At 38.8% G+C, this 20,848-nt stretch overlaps 1 protein-coding gene across 1 annotated transcript; it reads right to left on the bottom strand.

Annotated features, from left to right (window-relative positions):
* Window positions 1–1,447: 1,447 nt before the first annotated feature.
* Window positions 1,448–2,659, bottom strand: LOC101568247 (endonuclease 8-like 2). Its single transcript, XM_012517890.2, has one exon. The coding sequence runs from the start codon at window positions 2,530–2,532 to the stop codon at window positions 1,534–1,536; it is 999 nt and encodes a 332-aa protein (XP_012373344.1). The 5' UTR covers window positions 2,533–2,659; the 3' UTR covers window positions 1,448–1,533.
* Window positions 2,660–20,848: the final 18,189 nt, after the last annotated feature.

The raw sequence follows: 20,848 nt of genomic DNA on the forward strand, positions 1-20,848 counted from the left end.
CCTCCTTTCATTTACTCTCTTTCTATATGTTAAATGCATGCTATTCTGGTTGATGTGCATCTACATAGCTGACTATAAAATGAGATAACAGACCTTCAATACTGTGGTGGAGGTTGACATTACAACAGGAATGGGCCCAGAGTCAAATGAGGAGCGGTCTTGTGATGTCAATAAAGGCAGGAGACTGATACCAGATACTACTTGTGTCTTGGTATCTTATATATCTATCAGTATAGATAGATACTATATCTATCTGGTATCTTGGTGATACCATATACTATTTTGTCTCAGCAATTTTGTCTCATTGCTGAGACAAAATACCCATCATCCAAAATTAAGGAAGGAAAGGTTTATTTAGTTCACAGTCTGTGGAGGTTTCAGTCAGTTCTCAGCTGGGTCCAAAGCAGGGTGACATGACTGAGTAGCAACCAGTTGCTCATGGCTGTGGAAAACAGAAAAAGCAAAAAGAGCAAAAGGGGGAGGAGGAGGACCAAGCCTCTTTCCCTCCCTTATATTGTATGCAGGCTACCTCCCCTAGGATGGGAGTAGCACTCATGTCCCCAGTCCCAGCACTAGACAATGAACTAATCACAAACTAAATTCAGCCACCTCCTAGAAGTCTGCCCTCCATGACCACATCAGTCTTTGGGCAGGGGTTGGGGGGCATCCAGACACAAACCATATCAATTTGAACCACACCAGAATCTGTAACTCACTAGCTGTATGGATTTGAACACATTATCTCTAAATCCTACTTATCTGTTAACTTGGAGCATCAATGTTTATTAGACTTTCACTCAAGCACATGATGTGTATTAGATTAGCTGATATGCACAAACGTTCTACAAGAAAACTATTATTATCCTCTTTTTCTTTTTCTTTCTTTCTTTTTTTTTTTTTTTAAATGACAAAGAGCTTTATTTTCAGGTCATAGTCCTGGTTCCTTCTAGCTGTTGCCAACAACCCAATGAAGTGTATCTTGATTCCTGAAATGTTCAGGTCAGAAACAGCAACAAAAGGACCAAACAAGTAGCTTGTCTCAAAGGCCAGGGGTCACACTGGGAAGGTAGCTGCTCCCTGGCAACCCTGGCGCCTACATGAGGAGGGAAGGAACCAGACAGAAGGCCCACTCAGCCCTCCTCTCTCGCTTTGTTCACGAGGGAAAAAAAAAAATTGTTTTCCTATTCTTCAAAACTAGAGGCCTTCAAATCAACTGTTTCAAAAAAAAAAAAAAATTTGAAAAGCAACACTGGGAGCACACCTGTTTCTCACAGGCACTCACTTCCACAGCCCCCGTCCTGTCCCTTTATCCACTACTACGATTTCTCTCATCTTTCACATTAGAATTGGACAGGAAGAGCGATCTGAACTCAAAGAGGGAAGAACCTACCCCTATGGAATCTGCCTCACACACCAGCCAGTGAGAGGGACAGTCCTACACCCACACCCTCCTCTGCATCCACCCCAATCCTGTTCACACCCGAGTGACCGCAATCCCCAAAGCTGAGATCATGGAAGAAGGGCCCTGAGGACTTAGGACTGGAGGTGCTGTGGCTCCTCAGACGGCAGCTGGGGTTGACACTGCGGGCACCACCAGGTGAGCCTCTGGAGGCCACCAGGGGGCCCGAACGCATCCCTTAGGACCTGGTGCCCAGCTGGACACTGCTCTTTCAGGTAGACCTGTGTGTGCCGCCGCTGGCCCTGGAACTTGCCCCGGAGCCAGTCTGCACTGAACTCTACCACATGGTCCACGAGGCTCTCCAGACATGAGGGACCCAGGAGTGAGTCGAGGGAGAGGGGATGGATCCTGGCTCTGTACAAAGCTTCATTCTTAATGATGTTCCCCAGCCCTGAGAAGTATCGCTGGTCCAGGAGCGTGTAGCACACGGGCTGCGGCTGACCCAGAGCCTCTAAGGCCTGTCCTCGGTGGAACTCTTCAGACAAGATGTCACGGCACGGCTCAGCCACTGCAGTGGGGCTCCATGCCATCTGGCAATTATAAAAGGCCAGGAATCCACCGCCATCAAAGTGCAGGACCAGCCTGGGTGCCGGGTCCCGCCAGTCTCCTCTCTTGTTGGCTTTTTTTGCTCTGGAGAACTCGTTCACCCAGATGCTACCAAACAAACCGAAGCTGACCTGCAGCCACCGCTGGGCCCCAGCTGCAGGGCTGTTGCCTGTCAGTCCATCAGGGCCACCAGGGCCCTTGGGGAGCAGCTCTGCCGGCCCGGAGAGCCCATCATCAGTTTTCTGCGGCTTTGCCACGGGGTCCACCACTGCCTCTCTCTGTGCTTGTCTCTGCAGAGGCTCTGGTATGCAGCAGCTGCCCGGGGGCCCTACCTCTGCCTCTGCCCCCACATCTGCATCAAATCTAAGGAACAGCTTCTTGCCGTGTACCTGTGTATCCTGAAGCCACAGGAACTGCAGGGTGGCAGGACACGGCTTTTTACTGCTGCCCCCTGTCTTGACCACCTGCTGGCCCACAAAGGCAGAAGCCAGATGGTGGAACTTCCTCACAGATGGCCCTTCCGGCATCCTTGCAATCCCAGTTACTGGAGAGGGTGAGGCAGGAGATCAAGTCTGAGGCCAGCCTGTACAACTTAGAGAACCTGGCAGGTGGGCGCTGTGACCTCGGTGATGCAGGCCCCATCGAAGGCCGAGGTTCGGCTGCGCGCTGGGATTCTCGGGAGTTCGGAGCCGGGATGCGCAGCACCGCGAGGTCGCCAGGGGGGTCCTAGGGGGAGGCCGCCTCCACGAGCGCGGAGCCCGGTGTCCCTCTTTTTCTTTATGAAATAATGGACGCAGGCATTGTGTCTCTTTACCAATGTCATACTGATGCTTTCTATAGATTTTATTGTCATTTAGTTACAGTAAACCCCAAAGATTGGGGGGTTGACAGTTTGTTCTACTCATAGATCTCAAGGAAGGGTCATGCTCCCCCATAGAGCTCAGGCAGGGGTCACTCAAGAGGCAGAGAGGGGCAAAGTTGGGCTACTGTGGCTTCTGTATTAAGGAACAGATGATACAGGATAGGTAAATTTCTTATTATCTAGTTCGAATGATTTCAATGGGCTATGGGCACAGAGGCTGTCTCTGTTTGTCTGATTTCTAGCCTGGAGGAGGTCTGCTCCAGTGGATAGGGCTCTGGGTTATAAATTCAGTAAAGAGGGGTGTTTGTATTTATAAAACATGTATTTACTACTCTCTGAAGGGCTGATCCTGGGAGGAGCAGTCCTTCCCGGGTCCACAAGGGCCCTTATATGAAAGCATCAGAACAAAGGATATGAAAAAGGAGGTCAATATAACAGTTTTTAAGTGATGAAGCTGGAACTTGATATTGGTTTCATAACCCAAACCCAGCACCTTAACATGCTATGGTAGGAAAAATGTGAAGGTCTAGAGGACTAGATTACCTACAGTTGGAAGCCAGTTTATGGATTCATAAAACATAGTCAATCCGGTTTACTGAATGAGATCATCCTGTGTATCTTTGTACCCGAAGACTTCGGGTAATGACATCTTGAGGTGTCATTAACTTTAAAACAGTAGTACAAAGAAGAACTACTGTGGGACCAGTGGAAGGTCATGGAAGAAAGCAGCCATGGCCATGACTGTGAAAACATCACCTCATTTTATTTTAGAAGGAATTTCCAGAATCACTAATAAATACAATGAGAGCTCATGAAGTGAGGTTTTCTTTGGAATTATTTTCATCAGAGAACCTTGTGAAGAAGGGAGGTTACTCACCTTCACTGTTTCTTCTGAAGACATCTGGTCCACTGTAAATTAGTGAGGAAAACGGGCAAGAGAGGAGAGAGGGTGGGGCCACTTTGCTTGTGCTCTGTGTCAGTGCCTTTATTCCCCTTTATCTCCACATTCCTTCCTTGGAAATAGCAGCTGTCCGGTCCAGTTCATTTTATCTCCTGGCCAGATGTGGAAAGAAGAAGAGGAGGCAGACTGAGGAGGGGTACTGCTGGTGACTTGGGGGACGATCACCTGGGGTTATTTTGTAGAGGACGAGTAACTGAAGGAGAACCTGCTTTTCATTTGCTCAACAAATTAATTGCCTCTTTACACACAGATAGCTCTGATTGTTTACCAATGTATGACATTCCCGGGCTGGCCCTAGTTCTCTTTAAAGAGTATACTTTATTTTCAGGCATTGTTGAAGAAGTCAGCTAAACTCACTTTTAATTAGGAAAGCAAATTCCATTTCATTGTTCTGCTGTGGATCAGTGGTTTGCGCTGTGTGAGGATGGAGTCTAGGTAAGCGTAGTTGATGGAACCTTATAGCCAAGGTGAACCTTAATATATTTCCACTTTAATTTCTTCAAATAGTAGTTTTCTGCTAATTTTATGGGCATGAAAATAAGTGTTAATCATTTTTTGAAACCTGTTCAAGCAGATTTCCTTAAAGAACATCTTCTCTAGAAAATATGGAAAATGTAGAATTATGACTCGGTAAGTAAGTGTCACTCACCTTAATGTAGTAAAATGACTTCGAGAATGGAAACTTTAGTGGCCTTCTAAGTGTATCCTGCTAAGAAAACTGAGAGACTCTGCCAAAATTGTAATCATTAAGTACAAATATTGGAGTCAATACATTGCATTCTCTTATTGTTACTACATTACTCTTCTTCTTTCCTTTTTCATGTTTTAAAGATTTTTTTTAACATGAAAAGAAGATATAAAAACACAGATGGCATTATGCTGACCAAGACAGTAATCTACATGACAAAAATCAAAACAAACAAATTTATAAAGTAAATGTGCAGGCACTGAACAGGCACAGTACTTGATATTAATCCAGGTTGCATATGTATAAAATGCTCTGACCACAGGTTGATGCAAAATAAATTATTTATTAGAATACCAAATTGCCAGCTGTTCTGACTGCATTATTATGCTGGTATTTTGAGAGAACTTCTATATGATATGAAAAGAACTGGCATGAAACCTAAAGACTCCAAAAAATTGAACACAGTTAAAAACATATTTCTAATGGAATTCTGCATAAAACATACACAGTAAATATTACTATTTATAAACAAAAGCATGTATTTTTTTTTTAAAGTTTTGCAGAGGGTATTCAGTCAGTATACCCTGCTGGATCGACAGGGTCTCACTACATAGACTGGACTCAGAGTGATCCACCTGTGTTCAGCCTCCCAAGTGCTGGGATTACAGGCGTGCACTACCATGTCCAGTGTCAATCACCATCTGAGTGCACACCCAGCTGGGGCCAGCACAGCACGTGGGGGATTGAACCCTGGCTCCTGGGTCTGCCCTGGCTGCTGGGTCTGCCTAAGAAGACATTTTAATTTGCTGAGTGATTTGGCAGGCCCCTGCTGGATTTTTTTAAAAAAATTTTATTTTACTGATACATTTCAGATATACATAATGACTGATTCATCATAGGCAATTTGCATCTGTACATAATATATCCGAATTCTTTTTTTGTTCCAAATTCCCTTCTCTCACTTAAACTCCTGTTTCCATGCTTACTTACTAAACTTTGTTTCCATTTTTTCCCTTTTACTCTCTTTGTAAAGATTTTTCCTTTCCCCTCTCTGCCTCGCTCTTGTTCCCCTTCCCATTTTAACATTTTCTTCCTATTTCCCAGTATCTATTATACGTTTTGGTCCTTATTTACCCTTTTAGTTTCTCACACCAAAGGAACAATGCAGTACTGAGACATGTGTATATGATTTATTTCACTTAAGAGTATGGTCTCAAGGTGTTCCATTTACCTAGAAATGTCTCCGCTTGATCTTTATGACAGAGTAGTACTCCACTGAATTAAAAACACAACTTCTTTATCCATTCATCAGTTGCTAGGTATTTAGGATGGGATCAAGATTTAGTTATTACACATTGTGCTGCTACAAACATGGATATGCAGACATTGCTGTGGTGTGATGCTTTTAATTGACTCCGGAAGATATGGAACTCCAGTTTTTGGGTTTGTTTTTCTTTTGAAGAATTTCTACACTGAGTTACTCAGTGATTGCACTAGCCTACACATAGCCTACCTATGTGGATAAGGGTCCCTTTGTCCACACAGCTCTGCTAGCATTTGTTATTGGTTGATTTCTTGATAATAGCCATTTCTTTCCGGAGTGAGATGGACTCTCAGTGTTGTTTTAACTTGTGTCTCTCAAATGACCAGTGATATTGAGCATTTTTTCATATATTTATTTGACATTTGTACTTGTTCAACTGAGAAGTATGTATTCATTTTTGATTCCCATTTTGGGTTCTTTAGAAGGGTTATGATATTTTTTCACTTCTTTATATATTGTAAATATTAGTCCTTTGTCTGAGGGATAACTGGCTAAAATGTTTCCCACTTTGTAGATTCTCTATTAACTTTATTAGTGATTTTTTTTGCTGTGCAAAAGCTTGTTAATAATGTGAGATCCAAGTTGTTGATTTTTTTTTTTTTGGTTCAGTTGAGGTTTTGTTCATGAAATCTTTGCCTATACTTATGTCTTCAAAAGTTCATATTCTATGTTCTAGTAGATTTAAGTTTTCTCTTTTGATATTTACTTTTTAATCCATTTTTATTTTAGTTTAGTCCATAGTGAAAGATATAGGTCTAGTTTAATGTTTGGCATGTGAAAAGACAAATTTTCCAGCCCTATTTATTAAAGAGGCTATCTTTCTTCCAGGGAAGGTGTTTGGTCCCTTTGTCAAAGGTAAGGTAGTTGAGTATGTTTGGAATTGTTTCTGCATCTTCTAATCTGTTCCACTGATCCTCAGTTCTGTTTTTGTTGGTTTATGTGTTTGCAAGTACCATGCTGTTTTTATCATGGTGGTTTTGTGGCATAATTTCAAGCCAGAGATTGTGATGGCCCTGTCTTTTCCCAAGATTGATTTTGCTATTCTAGGTCTGTAATTGTTCCAAATAAATTTTAAGGTTGTTTTCTCTATTTCTGTCAGGCATGCTATTGGTATTTTGACTGAGACTGCATTAAATCTGTGGAAAATCGTAGAGGTATGGCCATTATCATTGTATGGGTTCTGAGCAAGATCAAGGGATATCCACTGATCTTTCCATTTTCTGATATCCTCCTTGAGATCCTTTTCCAGAGTACTATACTTTTCACTGTAATGGTCTTTTACTTCTTTCATTGGTTTTTTTTAAATTAAAAAATTGGTCTTAATGTATTTGGTACAAGGTCTCACTATGCAGTTCTGACTCATAGTGATCCTACTGTTTTCAGCTTCCCCTGGGGTGAGATTACAGACATGTGCCCCCACACTTGGTCTCAATGCTGGCTCAGCCCACCCCAGGGACATGCCTGGCATGGTGTGTGGTGCCACGGATCAAACCCCTGCCCCTGGGTTTGCCTAAGCAGGTGCTTAGTCTGCTGAGCTATCTTGCTGGCCCTTCTTTCATTAGACTGGCTCTTAAATAATGTATTTTTTGATGTTATTGTGAAAGATGTGGTTTTCTTAATTTCTCTCTTGTTGTGATTGTTATTTGTGTAAGGAATACTATTGAGGGGCTAGAGAGATAGCTCAGTATACTAAGTGCTTTCCAGGCAAGCACAAGGTCTTGAGTTCAATCCCTGATACTGAAAAAAAAAATACTATTGATTTGAGGGTATTTACTTTATATGCAGATATGGTACTTTGTTTGAATTTTAAATCGAGAAGTCTTTTGGTGGGGTTCTTCTAATTCTCTGCATTCTATATAGAGTATCATGTTATCTGTAAATAATGATAATTCAATTTTTCTATCTTTATTCCTTTTATTTCTTTCTCTTGTCTAACTGCTCCAGCTAATTTTTCTAGTACTATATTAAGTAGAAGTGGTTCTAGGGGACATCTTTTTATTGTTCCTGATTTTAAAGTGAAACCTTTCAGTTTTTGACCATTTAGTGTGATGCTGACTGCTTGTCTCAGATAGTTTATATCAGATTGAGATTAAGACCATCTGTTCTAATTCTCTGTAATACCCATTCTTATGAATGGGTATTAGACTTTGTCAAGTGGCTTTTCTGCATCTATTAAGATGATCATACACTTTTTGTCCTTGGTTCTGCTAATATGATTTGTTACATGTATTGACTTGGTTATGTTGAATCATCCATGCATCCCTGGGATGAAACCTACTTGGTCATAGTGTAAAATCTTCTTGATGATTTGCTGCATTCTGCTTGTGATTATTTTCTTGAGGATTTGTATCTATTTTGAACAGGGAGGTTAGCCTATAATTCTCTTTTCTGGTTGGATCTTTCGCTAGTTTTGTTATCAGGTTAATGCTTGCTTTCAGGATTGAATTTGGGAGCATTGCTTCACTTTCAGATTCATTAAATATTCTGAGAAGTAGCAGCATTAGATCCTGTCTAAATTTCTTATATAATTCAGCAGTGAATCCATCAGGCCCTTGCTTTTCTGTTAGTAGATTTTGCATTGCATCTTCAATTTCATTGAAATTAAGTTATTTAGAATTTTTATATCTTAATTCAGCTATCATATGTATCCATATGTATCTAGGAGGATGTTCATTTCTTCTGTGCTTCCCACCTTATAAGAATATAGGTTCTTGAAGTAGGTAATGCTGATCTTCTGGATTGCTGTGGGATCAGTTGTGATTTCACCCCTTCATTCTTAATTCCATGGATTTGAGTCTTTATTGATAAATTTGGCTAAGGGTTTATCAATTTTATTTAATCTTTCAAAGAACAAACTTTTCAATTCATTGATTGTTTGAATTATTTTCTTAGCTTCGAATGCATTAACTTCTGTTTATAACTCTATACCTTTCTCCCTCACATATGCTTTGGGCTTCTTTTTCTAGACACTTAAAGTTCAAAATTTGGTTGTTTATTTGACCTCATTTTTTCTGATGTGGAATTTACCATTATAAATTTCCTCACAGAACTGCTTTCATTACATCCCATAAATTCCAGTATGTTTTATGGGCATTATCATTTAATTGTAAAAATTTTCTAATTAAAAAAATTCATCTATGACTCTTTTGTTGTGCAGAAATGTGCTCTTTTTGTATTTTTTAGGGAAAGGTCTGCAGGATTTTAAGGGTCTCATTACTAGATTAGACTCATAGTGATCCACCTGTTTACAGCCTCCCAAGAGCTGGAATTGCAGGCGCACACCACCACGCCCAGTCTCAATTGCTGTCTCAGTGCGCCCCTGGGGCAGGGCTGGCACAGGAATGTGCTATTTAATTTCCACATGTTTTTGTAGTTTCTGTGGTTTCTTTTGTTATTGCTTTCTGATTTCAGCTGCACTATGGTCTGTATAGTGGTTTGTGTTTAGATGTTCCCGAAAAGCCTCATAAATCATACAGATTTTTTCCAGAGGTGGCTTAAACTAGAGTATGTGATTGATTCATAGTGCAATGTTGGGATTAATGGTGGGTGATTGATGGATCAGTGCACTGATTGGAATTGGCACCACCCGAATCCCAGTAGACTCCATATAATATAAAGGAGAGAAAGAGGCTCCTCTCTCTCTCTCTCTCTCTCTCTCTCTCTCTCTCTCTCTCTCTCTCCCTCTCTCTCTCCTGACTGACTTTTGCTCTCTTCTGCCACCATGAATTGCTGCCTCTCTACCATGTGCCACCCTGCCTTGGAACCAGCTGCTTATGGGCTGCAAACTCTATGAACTGTAAGTTAAATGAGCCTATATCCCTTTAACTTTGGGTATTGGGTATTTTGTCTCACCAATGAGAAAACACAAAACAATCTGAAAATATGTATGGAATAATTTCAATAGATTTTCATTAAATTAAAATGTTCAGTGAACTAGTATGTGGTCTATTTTGCAGAGCATGCTGTGTGAAGCTGAAAACAATGTGCCTTGTGATGTTGAGGTGTGAAACACTGTAGGCTTTCGCTAAGTCCAATCATTCAAAGGTTTGGTTCAATTCTGATAGTTCTTTGTTGATTTTTTTTTTCTTTTTGTCTAATTGGCCTTCCTGTTTTGATAGTGGCGTATTGAGGTCCTTCATTATAATTTTATTAGTGTTTATTGTTTTTCATGTCTGTTAATATTTGTTTTATATAGTTGAGTGTGCTGGCATTTGATGCATATATATTCATGATTTTTATCTTTTCTTCTTGGATTATTCCAAATGACCTTCAGTGTCTCTCAGTGTTGGCTTTAACTTCACTTTGTCTGAAAATAGAATAGCTACTGCTGCTTTTTCTTGGTTTCCTAGTGCATGGAATACTGTTTTCTATCCTTTGTCTTTCAATCTTTTAATTTCTTTCTGAGTTAAATGTGTGTTTGGCATGCAACATATTGTTGAATCTTATTTATTGATCCACTGTGACAATCTGCTTATTTTGATTGGTAAATTGAGATAATTTACACTTATAGTTATAAGTATTATGTACTGACTTATCCTTGTAATATAATTTTCCTGTTGTTGATTACCTTTCTTTTACCTCTGTTTATCTCCTTGCCTTGCCCAGTGGATTCATTCTACTGGGGTTCATGAAATTGTAGTCGTCATTATTTAGAATATCTTTCACAATACTTTAGAGTGTTGGTGTGCTGATTATTAACTTCTTCAGTTGTTCTTTGTCATGAAAGTATCATTTCTTCATTTTGAAAAATAGTTTTGTGGGTTATATCACTCTGGGTCTTGGCATACAAGAAGGAACAAGTAATTTGAACAATTATGTCAACTTCATTAAAGTAATGGGCCCGGGGAGATAGCTCAGTAGAATTAGCGCTTGCTTGGCAAGTGCAGGGTCCTGAGTTCAATCCCTGGTACCACAGGAAAAAAAAAAGTAGTACAATCAGTGACAATAGTTGCATCAAGCACAGACTGGAAAATAAAAAAAATATGATAACTATTAATTTATCACATTTAACCACATGTAGAATGTTTGTAGTGATATAACAAAATCTAAAACAAATTAGAAAGTTGAATATAGTAAATGTCTCCTCAGTAGAATGATTTCAACATCAGAGGAAAAAATATAAAAAAGGAAAAAAAGAGGGAAATAGAAGAAGAGAAAGAGATTAGAAGCAAGGCAAAGGAAGATTATATAAGCTTTGGGAAACTGGTGATAAAAAGAGATGAGATGGAAAGAAGGAAAGAAATAAATACAAGAACAGAACAAATCAACAACTAGAAATAATGTTCCGACTCATAAAAACAAGAATACATAATCTAGAAATAAAAAAGGAAAAAAAGTCCACTTCAGGGTGTGCTTGTGCTATCACTGGTAGACAAAATGGGCTGACAAGCCTAGATCCTTGTTGGCTGAGCCAAGAATGCCTGCTGTAGAATTAGGGCAGGGTGCTGGATAATCCCAGTAAGCCTGTGCGATCAGGCCCACTGAAAGTTCAGGTGATCCTAGTTTTTGACTGTGAGGCTGGGACTTGAGTTATCTGGTCACAATTCTCTGGGTGCTTCTTGCCTGCTTGACCTTGGCTGACAAGGTCAAGAAGCCTCCATGGAGATATGCACCAGTGGAACAGAACAATGGACACTGCAGGCTGCAGTGGCTGGTGAATGCCCCTGAGAGTGGGCATTTCCCCAGCTCACATCACCTGACACTGGGAGCTTCTAGGGGGAGCTATTGGACAGCTGCTCTGAGTCCAAGGTCAGCTGCCCCTTTCCAAAATGGTGACCAGCCAGATATCTCCTTCTGGGAGTGTCTGAACCAGAATCATTTACCAGCCACACCAGCCTGCAGGTTCCATTGTTCTGTTCTATTGGTGCTTATCTCCACGGAGGCCTCTAGAGTCACCGTAGCTGCCATACCTTAGCAGCTTCAAACTGCTTCTCTCATGTTGCAAGCTGTTATTCAGAGTGAAAGCACCATTTGCTGGCTTCCCCCTTCTGCACTGAGGTCTCTTTCCTTGTTCCCCTGTAGACTGCAATTCTTGCTTCAGGTCCCAGGGACCCACTTTCTCTTTCATCTCTTCCCCAATTTGGTGTAGTCCAGCATCTGAACTCCAAATCTAAGAGAGGCTGGTTTGCTGCTGCTCATCACTCTATTATTTTCCTGGAACTTTCCACATTCTTACAATAGAATCAAGCTTTCAGGGCAGAAGGAACACTTGAATGATGGCACCCAGGAGTGGCATCCATGAGTGTATGAGTTATTGCTCATTCTCTGAGGTTGAAATATCTGATTTCAAACAAGAGTAACTGTTGTTTAGAACAAATTCCATCTTACTAAGACCACTTTTTTGTCATTTAATCAAAACAGGCTTAGGAAGAGATTTATTTTAGTGAAATAGTCTAATAACAGGGGTAATTTCATTGTGACACAACAAACATATTGTCTCACAGGTAACTCAATTTGTGTATGATATTATTTGTAATTGGAAAAGAAATAATGCTTGGCCTAAAATAGCCACTGTTCCATGTAAAATACCTTTGAATGATACAAGAATTAGTGTATTTAGAGTATAGCTAAGTTTCTAATATTTTTTGGCTGGGAAGCTTCTGTTAAGAAATTGCTACCTTTGGAATCACTGAAATTAGTAGCTAATTTTATATCCATCCACAAGCTGCTTCAATTATTTTTTTAATTTTAAGCTCAATTTGAGTCTTTTGTAAGATTTGGACTCGAGACTTTGCTCCCCACACGAGGATTTCTTGGTGGTTTCACACCTCCTGCACATGGGTGGATTTCTATCTGGGGGAAGAACATTAAGCTTGAGTTAGAGGATCGGGCAGACCAAGTAGAGGGAGGAAAAGGAAGCAGTTCAGACAGATGGCAGTGTGAAAGAGTTCATGTTTTCTATTACTCATCTACTGAACCTCAGGATTAAGAGATTCTATTGTTTTCTGTTTTAGACAGAGATGGTCTCTAAAAATTTAATACACATGTAGGGATTTTCTGTAGTCTTTCAAAAACATGCAACTAGAACATTTTAACTAACCCTTAGAAGTTTCAGGAAAGTTCTTGTGTGTATAGATAAGTAAATAGATCATCTCAATTTGGAGTACTTATGTTGACAGCAAGCCCCCCACCCCAGCCAATCTGAATGTTTTGTTTAATCTTTCACTGCCTTTGATCGGTAAGGACAGTCCATTTTCATGCTCTGGACAATAAAAGCATGTGCTACAAATCCCTCAAAGGTATGCTTTCATAAAAGGCTCTGAAAAGCCCTTGTTTATTACATTTACAAATCTGTCATCCAGCTTTGTGACTTAAAGAATGACTCTTACCTGTCACTGAGGGCCATCATTGATCCCACTTATGGTGGCAGATGAAAGCAAACATTGCCAATCGATAGGTTAATGCTCAACCTTCTGGGGAGGCTGAACTGAAAGACCTTCATGCTCGCCACTCTCCCTTGATGACTGCAGCTCAGTTCTACCCTGACAGCTATCAGAGGGGACCAGAACAACAGCACATCTTGGGTGATATTTGGGTAAGGAAATTTACCCATGAGACACACACCTATTCTTCCTTGGGAAGTGGCATCAATGTGATGGTGACTATCTGTATTTTCTTTCTTTGCATTGTCTTCTCCATTGTTCTCCAACTTTCTTTATGAAACACAATCACACCATCTTGGCACCTGCTGATTCTGAGAGGCTTTGGACTCACAGAAGCTTTCTCTGAGGGACACATGTCTGGTGTCACTCTCCTTAGAGAATCTGGCCTCAGGACTTCTCTGGGTTGGCAGGCACATTCTGTATTTGTGTTATGTTCAGGATAGATTTTGTTAGTGCCCCTACCTTGTTTTCTCAAGTCATCCAGAAAAGAGCAGAAGGTAACATTTTGAAATTGAGAACATCTATTGATTTTTTAAATGAGAGAGTCAATGATGCTATAAATCCAAAGTGCATATCTTGATCCTTTATTTTGATAGAAGTAAGTGGCTGTGTATAGCCAGTGATGGAGCCATTTCAAGTGAAATTATCTTTGATATAAGTATGTGCACTCTTTTTGAGTGAAAAACAACCCACACAAATTATAGAGAAATAGGACCTTATTTCAGCTTTTATAGCACTGTTTCCCATAGTAACTTATAATTTTAAAACAAAAAAGAGACTTAAAAGACATTCTTACTAATGTTAATTTGAGAGTTTAAATTGCAACATAATTAATGGAGGGAAAATCATGATAGATTTTGACATGCTTCAAAGTCTCAGATTTTTGAACTCAATTTCAGTTTTGAATTTATTCAGGAGAAAGATACCCCGACCATATCAGACATTCATATTGCAGGATTTTTAATTTCAGAGGTAATAGTGAAAGAGGTAAGCCCAATGAGTTCAACAACTGAGATTAATTACAAATTATAAAAAACACATGATTAAATGATATGAATTTAATGTTACTTACTATGCAAAAAGCTACAAATAATAACCAGTTCCTAATAATAGTTCTTTCTTGGAAATGTATGAGAAAAAATCATTTTCTTCATTAGTTTTTTCTTTTTTTACAACTTTTTCTGCTTTATTATTTTATTATTATTTATTATTATTATTTTTGTATTTAGGGCAGAGTCTACAGGGTCTCACTATGTAGATTGGATTCATAGTGATCCACCTGTGTTCAGCCTCCAAAGAACTGGGATTACCGGTGCGGGCCACCATGCCCAGTCTCACCTGCCATCTCAGCACGCCCCAAGGGTGGGATCAAACCCCAGCCACTGCATCTGCCTAAGCAGGCTCTTTAATCCATTGAGCTATTTGACTGGCCCTTTTTCTGCTTTAAATATTTAATCTTAAATGAAAAAAATGATATAAAAAATAAGATTTTGTGCTGATTATTTTTAACCAGAATCATCAAAATATATTATTTACATGACTTTTACAGAGATTGTTCACTTTTTTATTGTCTAGGAATTTTACTTCTTTTCCTGAAGCCCAGGCTGTATTGATTTACTCTTTACTAGTGTTGTAATTTAAAACAAATGAACAGGGAGAAGAGAGAGCAGGCCCACATGTCTAGGATCTGTTTAGGGATTGGAATTTTATATAGTTTTATTTATAAGAGGTAACAGAAATGTTTGTTTAGAAAAAAAAGGGTAATAAATGAAAACAAGAGATAAGAAAAAAATGTGACAGGGCTGTCCAGCTACAATGTTGTATAGGGTTAGATTTCTAAATTTTTGTGTAAAATATGTGTTTATTCATTTTTTTAAAAATTATTCTTTTAATTTTTTCTTCATATTCTATAGGGACTTAAAGTTAACATCAATACTTAATAGAAAATATCTGTTCCATGTTATGCCTAAGATGTTTGGTATTCAGACAGTTAGGTTAAACCCAACTGCATATGTTGTAGGGTAATAATAAGCTTCTCTTCTGGAGGGTTAACAACCTAAGTTTGCAGACCAAAAATTAGAGAAATAGAAGGTCTGAAAGGTCAGCCAACATTTTGGCCCTAGCCTTTCAAGGTCAGTGAAGACTCAGGACATAGGAGAACCTATACTATAGCATCATGTAACTCAGTTGTGTCCCAAATGTTCTGATCAAGGAGATTATGGGGCCACAGAAGAAAGTGATCAATGACATAGACCGTGCCTAAGGAGAGTTACCTGGAAAGAAAACATTCTCTCAGGCTTTCACAAAGAGCAAATTGGTCAAGCAATGGTCGTGACACATCCACATGGCTGACACTCACAAAGGATCTACAAACTGTAGTACAGTGTTTCAGGATAGATCCTGAGGGGACTTGACTGACTTTATCAGATATAAAAGTTAATTTCTTGTTATATAGGTCTTGCTTTATGTTGGTCTTAACCATCCAGCAGAAAGGTATAAAAACGAGGTATAAGAGGTGAAGCCATGTTGGTATGCTGGGCTGTAAAGGGCTCAGGTCAACAACTTCTGACATTGTCAGTCCTGTGGATGATCCACTACTATTATGGACTACTGGACTGTGTTGAAATATTTTGCTGAATTCATGTACCTACAATATTTAAAAGACAATGGAATACCTTTCTCTGACAAAACTAAACAAAAAAAGGTGATTCAAATGAATGACCATTTTGTATCTGTATATACAAAATAGGATAGATATACAACTACATTCTCTTAATTCAATGAATAAGAAGATTTGTTCTAATATTGTTTATGGATGAGATGTCATGTCTGCATCTTGTACAATGAATAACCACTGAGACAACAATGTGCAATGTATTTATTATTGAAAATGTCCTACTTATCGGTTTTGAAACTGTCTTATTGCTGTTTGTTTCTCAATAAAATTACTAAAAAAATTTGGAATATATAGCCATATTTCCTTGAATTATTCATGATGTTCTATACACATAGAAAATATACATGCAATGGTTCTTCATGTAAAAAAAATAAAACCATGATTCTCTTTAAACAAAAAAGAAGAGGTAACAGAATGTCTTTTAGTTAATGAAATAAATTACTCTTCAAATAGATATTTTCATAGTGCCAGTTAAAGTGATTAGATTATGTGAGAACATGAAGTGACGCTTAAGAATGAATTATCAGAGTCTTCGCCTGAATCATCTGAGGACTGAGGAGCAGGTTCCACAGAGGCAGAGCGCTAGCTGCTTCCTCTGGCAGGTGGAGCTGCTGGAGGGCTTCTTCCTCAGGAGGTTCCCGGGGAGAAGAGCTGTTGTCTGACACAAGGAATTCAGATCATTCTCTCAACTCGTAGTGTTCTTGTCTATTTTAGTTACTTCTCGAAACTTCTCAGCTGACTAATTTATATATTTCATGATTTAAAATGTTTTAATTGTAGAAAAGTACTCACCAAAATGACTGTTAAAAAAAAAAACCAAAAATGATCATGTTCTTAATAATAATGATGGTAATGATCATGATGGGCTGGAAAATTGGCTCTGTTAAATAAGAATTCTGCCTCAGTATCTGTATATTCTTCTTGATAGACATTTAGACATTCCTATTTTTAATTACAATAGTGTATTCAGTAATGTATACTTTTTAATGTGTTTTGGCTTTGACCAAGTAAAACAGAATATGTGATAGAAGCAAAAACTTGGGAGCATGGGCTTGCCTATCTATCTATCAATCATCTATCTACTATCAATCTATCTATCATCTATCTATGTGGTGCTGGGCATAGAACAGAAAGTCTGGCTAAGTTGTCCAGATTGTACTCAAATTTGTGGTCCTTTTGCCTCAGTCTCCTAAGTCACTGAAAGTTTGGTTGTCTGCCAAAGCATGAGCTTGCAGGATATATTTTTAAATGTCTGATAGTTAAAATATATTCTTTTAATGGTCTTTGTAAAGGCAGAATTAGTCAATGTGTGTTTAGAGGGCTAGTAGGGTTCAGTGCTCCATGTTAGTTCATTAATGTTGCAGAGTTTACCATTAAAGGATTACATCTGCTAGCTCCTTGCTTGAGTGTCTGTTTACATGAGTTCGTGTATTCTATACATGCAAACTTCTAGGCCTTTGATAGAGAAATGAAGTTACTCTGGGAAAGTCATTCTGGTCAATCATGGTTGCTTGCGATACAACGTCACAAAAATTCATTTTCCTCTACAGCACATACATGGTATGCACGCCTATTCTCAGGGCAGGGACTGATGGCTACTTTGTGTGTAATACATCTTAGGAAGGATTTACTGTAGATCCTGTATTAAATTATAAAAAGGATTTAAACTTCTTAATAATAGGCAGTCTATGTTGAGATGATGTGCAAGAGATTTATGGAACATAGGTAATTTTTCAAATATCTACTGAAGAACTTCAAGGCTTTATATTTTTTTGTGACTAAAGAAGGAAAGTTCATCGTAGATAATTGGAACATCTGTACACAATAAAAAATATAAAATTACCTGTAACCTCCTAACATACATGTAAATACTATTAGCAATCTTGTTAATATTTTCTTTTGGATCCTTTTCTTATGTGTATTTATAGATTTTGCTAACTGAGATTGCTAAATATTTTAATTTACTTTTTTTCACACTCTCTATGTTGTGATTATCATTTTTAGTATTAACATTACTCTAAAATATATTTTAGACTCGTAATATTTAATCAAAGAATCCCAAGAATACCTCTTTTTGCATTTAGTTTCTTTGCTGTTATTAATTATTATAAATAATGGTGCACTGAACATCTTTTGCAAACATTATTGCCCATGCACATGCCTAATTCTTTTAGGGTATATTCCTACAAGTGGAATTTCTAGGCCAATTAGTATGCTGTATAACTTGTAAATGGCTCAGTAAAATAAGTGCTTCCCTGGCAAGCACAAGGGCCTGAGTTCAATCCCCAGTTCTGCAAAAAGGATAAAAGATAAAAAATAAATAAAACTTATAAATGTATATTGCCTTGGGTATTTAAAAAATAAAATTTATAAAAATTCAGATTTAATTACTGGGAAATCATAGCGATGAAAGTGGGAAGTTGGAAAATAAGACTCTATTTAAGCTTTGTTTTGACCTCCTAATTAGCCCTAATGTATTAGACTCATTGAAACAGCATTTCAATTCTTTGTGCCTTAAATTAGTCATTTTGTGGAATAGTTAAATAATACCACTGTTTCTTTCTCTTGCTGCCTTTAAGAAAATTTTACAGTAGGCTGATTGACAAGAGTTTTCAAAGTATTTTGAAAATTAATTTAAAATATGCTGTGGAAGAATAAGCAATGCCAGTGTAGTTGTTTTCTTCATGTTAGTGAACCAAAATCAGACATGTGGACCTCTAGTGGTTAGCGGTTTGGCTGGGAAAGTGGGAGACAAGTGAGCCTGGCCAAAGCAGCATTTACTGTTCAGTATCGCTTCAAAGGTATGCTAAGGGAGAGAGGGAGCTCGGCAAAGAATCTATGACTGGGCCAGAGCACAGTGGAGAGCTCTCCCCTGCTTCAAGGAGGACAGCTTTGGATGAGTGCATATGTATGCATGGCACACCGCTGCAGTCTAACTTTATGACTTTTAATGACTCCGACCACCTAATCACTTGTGAAAGGATGTGCTGGAGTTCGCCTTCACTCAGCCTGACAAGGTGATGGGAGGCATATATCTTCCTTACATGAAAACACTTGTCAGTTGCATCATATTTGGTAAGACAAGCACCAATGTCACCTTGGGGGGAAAGAAAAGTAACTCAGCTGACATCCAATGCATATGAGTTTCCAATATGCTGCAACATAGCCTAATTTTAAGTGAAATATGCAAATATGCCCTATTTTGTCTGTAGTTTTTATTTTCCTGATGCTTTCTCTAAGTGCCACATCTTCTGCTGATGGAAACATTGTGTAACTTCTTCTGAGCTGTTGCATATTTAAATACGCAGGGGAAGGATTCTCAGCCTTTGAGTAGAAGCAACATGGTAAACCAAATGCAAATCTTGCAGTCACCTCTCCTTGTGTTGTTTGTTTTTATTTTATTTTTGGACTTGGGTTGCACTTATATAACCAGTTTGCTTTTAGTTCACATTGCTGAATCTGAGACTTTTTATGGACAGTGGGTCAGTGGAATAAAATCAGAGCTCATTAGGTTCTGGGACTATGCTATGTGGGCAGCGGGGTAATGACTGAGTTATGATAACAAAGGATGAATGGATAGAGGACTTAGATCTCAGCTTCATGCAAAGTCTCTTATGCCTCTAACCAAACTAACCAAACTTTTAACAAGAATGTTAAAGCAAGCATGTTTTTAAAGTCTTATCCCGGGCTTGTGTGTGTATTTGGTTTTGAGTTCTAAACTACGTCACTTGGGTAGTGCGCTTAGAGAATTCTAGGGATGAGATATCCAAAAGCCAAATATTACATTTCATGTGAATGGCTTTAATCAGGAAAATGGGTTGAATGGTTTTTAGAGTGGTGGAGTCCTATTTTTTAGGGCAAAGAAAAAGGTAAATAAGACTGCACTTGAAAAGGAGTGAGGTTTGTGCAATAAAGGAATGCCATCAAGCTTTTTTAGGGTGACCACATCGCCCATCGCAAGCGTAGCCACGGAATGTCCATAGAAGACAAAAACAGGGCTTTCCATGGCCATGACTCAACCTAATAAAGTATCTCATATGGACAGATGAATGTTTTCTTCGGGTAGAATGGAAGATTTGTTCTGTAAAAATGTGTCTAATGTGATTTCCCCAGGTTGTGGTAAGCATGTGAAGACCAACTCCCTAGTGCTTTTCAGCTTCTTTGTTTTGACTCTATGTATATCTGCTATAGCTGGTGTTGTCTTAGTTTCACTGGCTATCACAAATAGAAATGGCCAGAGCTTTCATTTTATTATATATATATATATATATATATATATATATATATATATATATATATTTCCTTCTGTTTCTGCTGGCTTCATGACTTGGTCACCTTTGAGCAGGCATAGCGGATAACTCGACCAACTAAAGGGGACAGTAGAATTCTGCCTGTTTGGGAAGCAAAAATAGGTAAGGCTTTTCTCACATGTGTAGAGCAAACTAAGGACTATTTTCAGTTTGATGGCATTTTGTTTTTATTTCAATGGCCTCGTCTCATGAAGAATTGAGGCCGTTTGCTGTGTTGGGTCTCCTTGCTTTTCCATGCAGGAAAGAGACTTCCTGCAAGGAGTTGCATCCTCATCGGTTAGGGACATTCACTACTAATGAAAACAGTTGGTGGTGCTTTGTATAGGTTTTAGAACAACAGGAATTAGAGGTCCCTACCTAATTCAGCTGGTGAATGTCCCTACCTCAGCCTAAGATAAGCCTTTGACAACCACAAGGTACGGTTCAATTTACAATGATACACACCCAGGAGAAGCATCTAGAATTGGGAGACTAATGTGAAAGCACTGTCCTAGAAAGTAACAGGTAAAAATGACATTTTGGAATTCATTATATTTGTGGCCAGTCATAGACATGTATTCATTTTAAAGCCACTAATCAGAACCCGTGAGACAAAGCGATGAGTTCACCTCATTATTGAGAAGAGCGCTCTTTGGAGCT

Source organism: Octodon degus, unplaced genomic scaffold (genome assembly GCF_000260255.1).
Source record: "Octodon degus isolate 3935 unplaced genomic scaffold, OctDeg1.0 scaffold00227, whole genome shotgun sequence".
Classification (NCBI taxonomy): Eukaryota; Metazoa; Chordata; class Mammalia; order Rodentia; family Octodontidae; genus Octodon; species Octodon degus.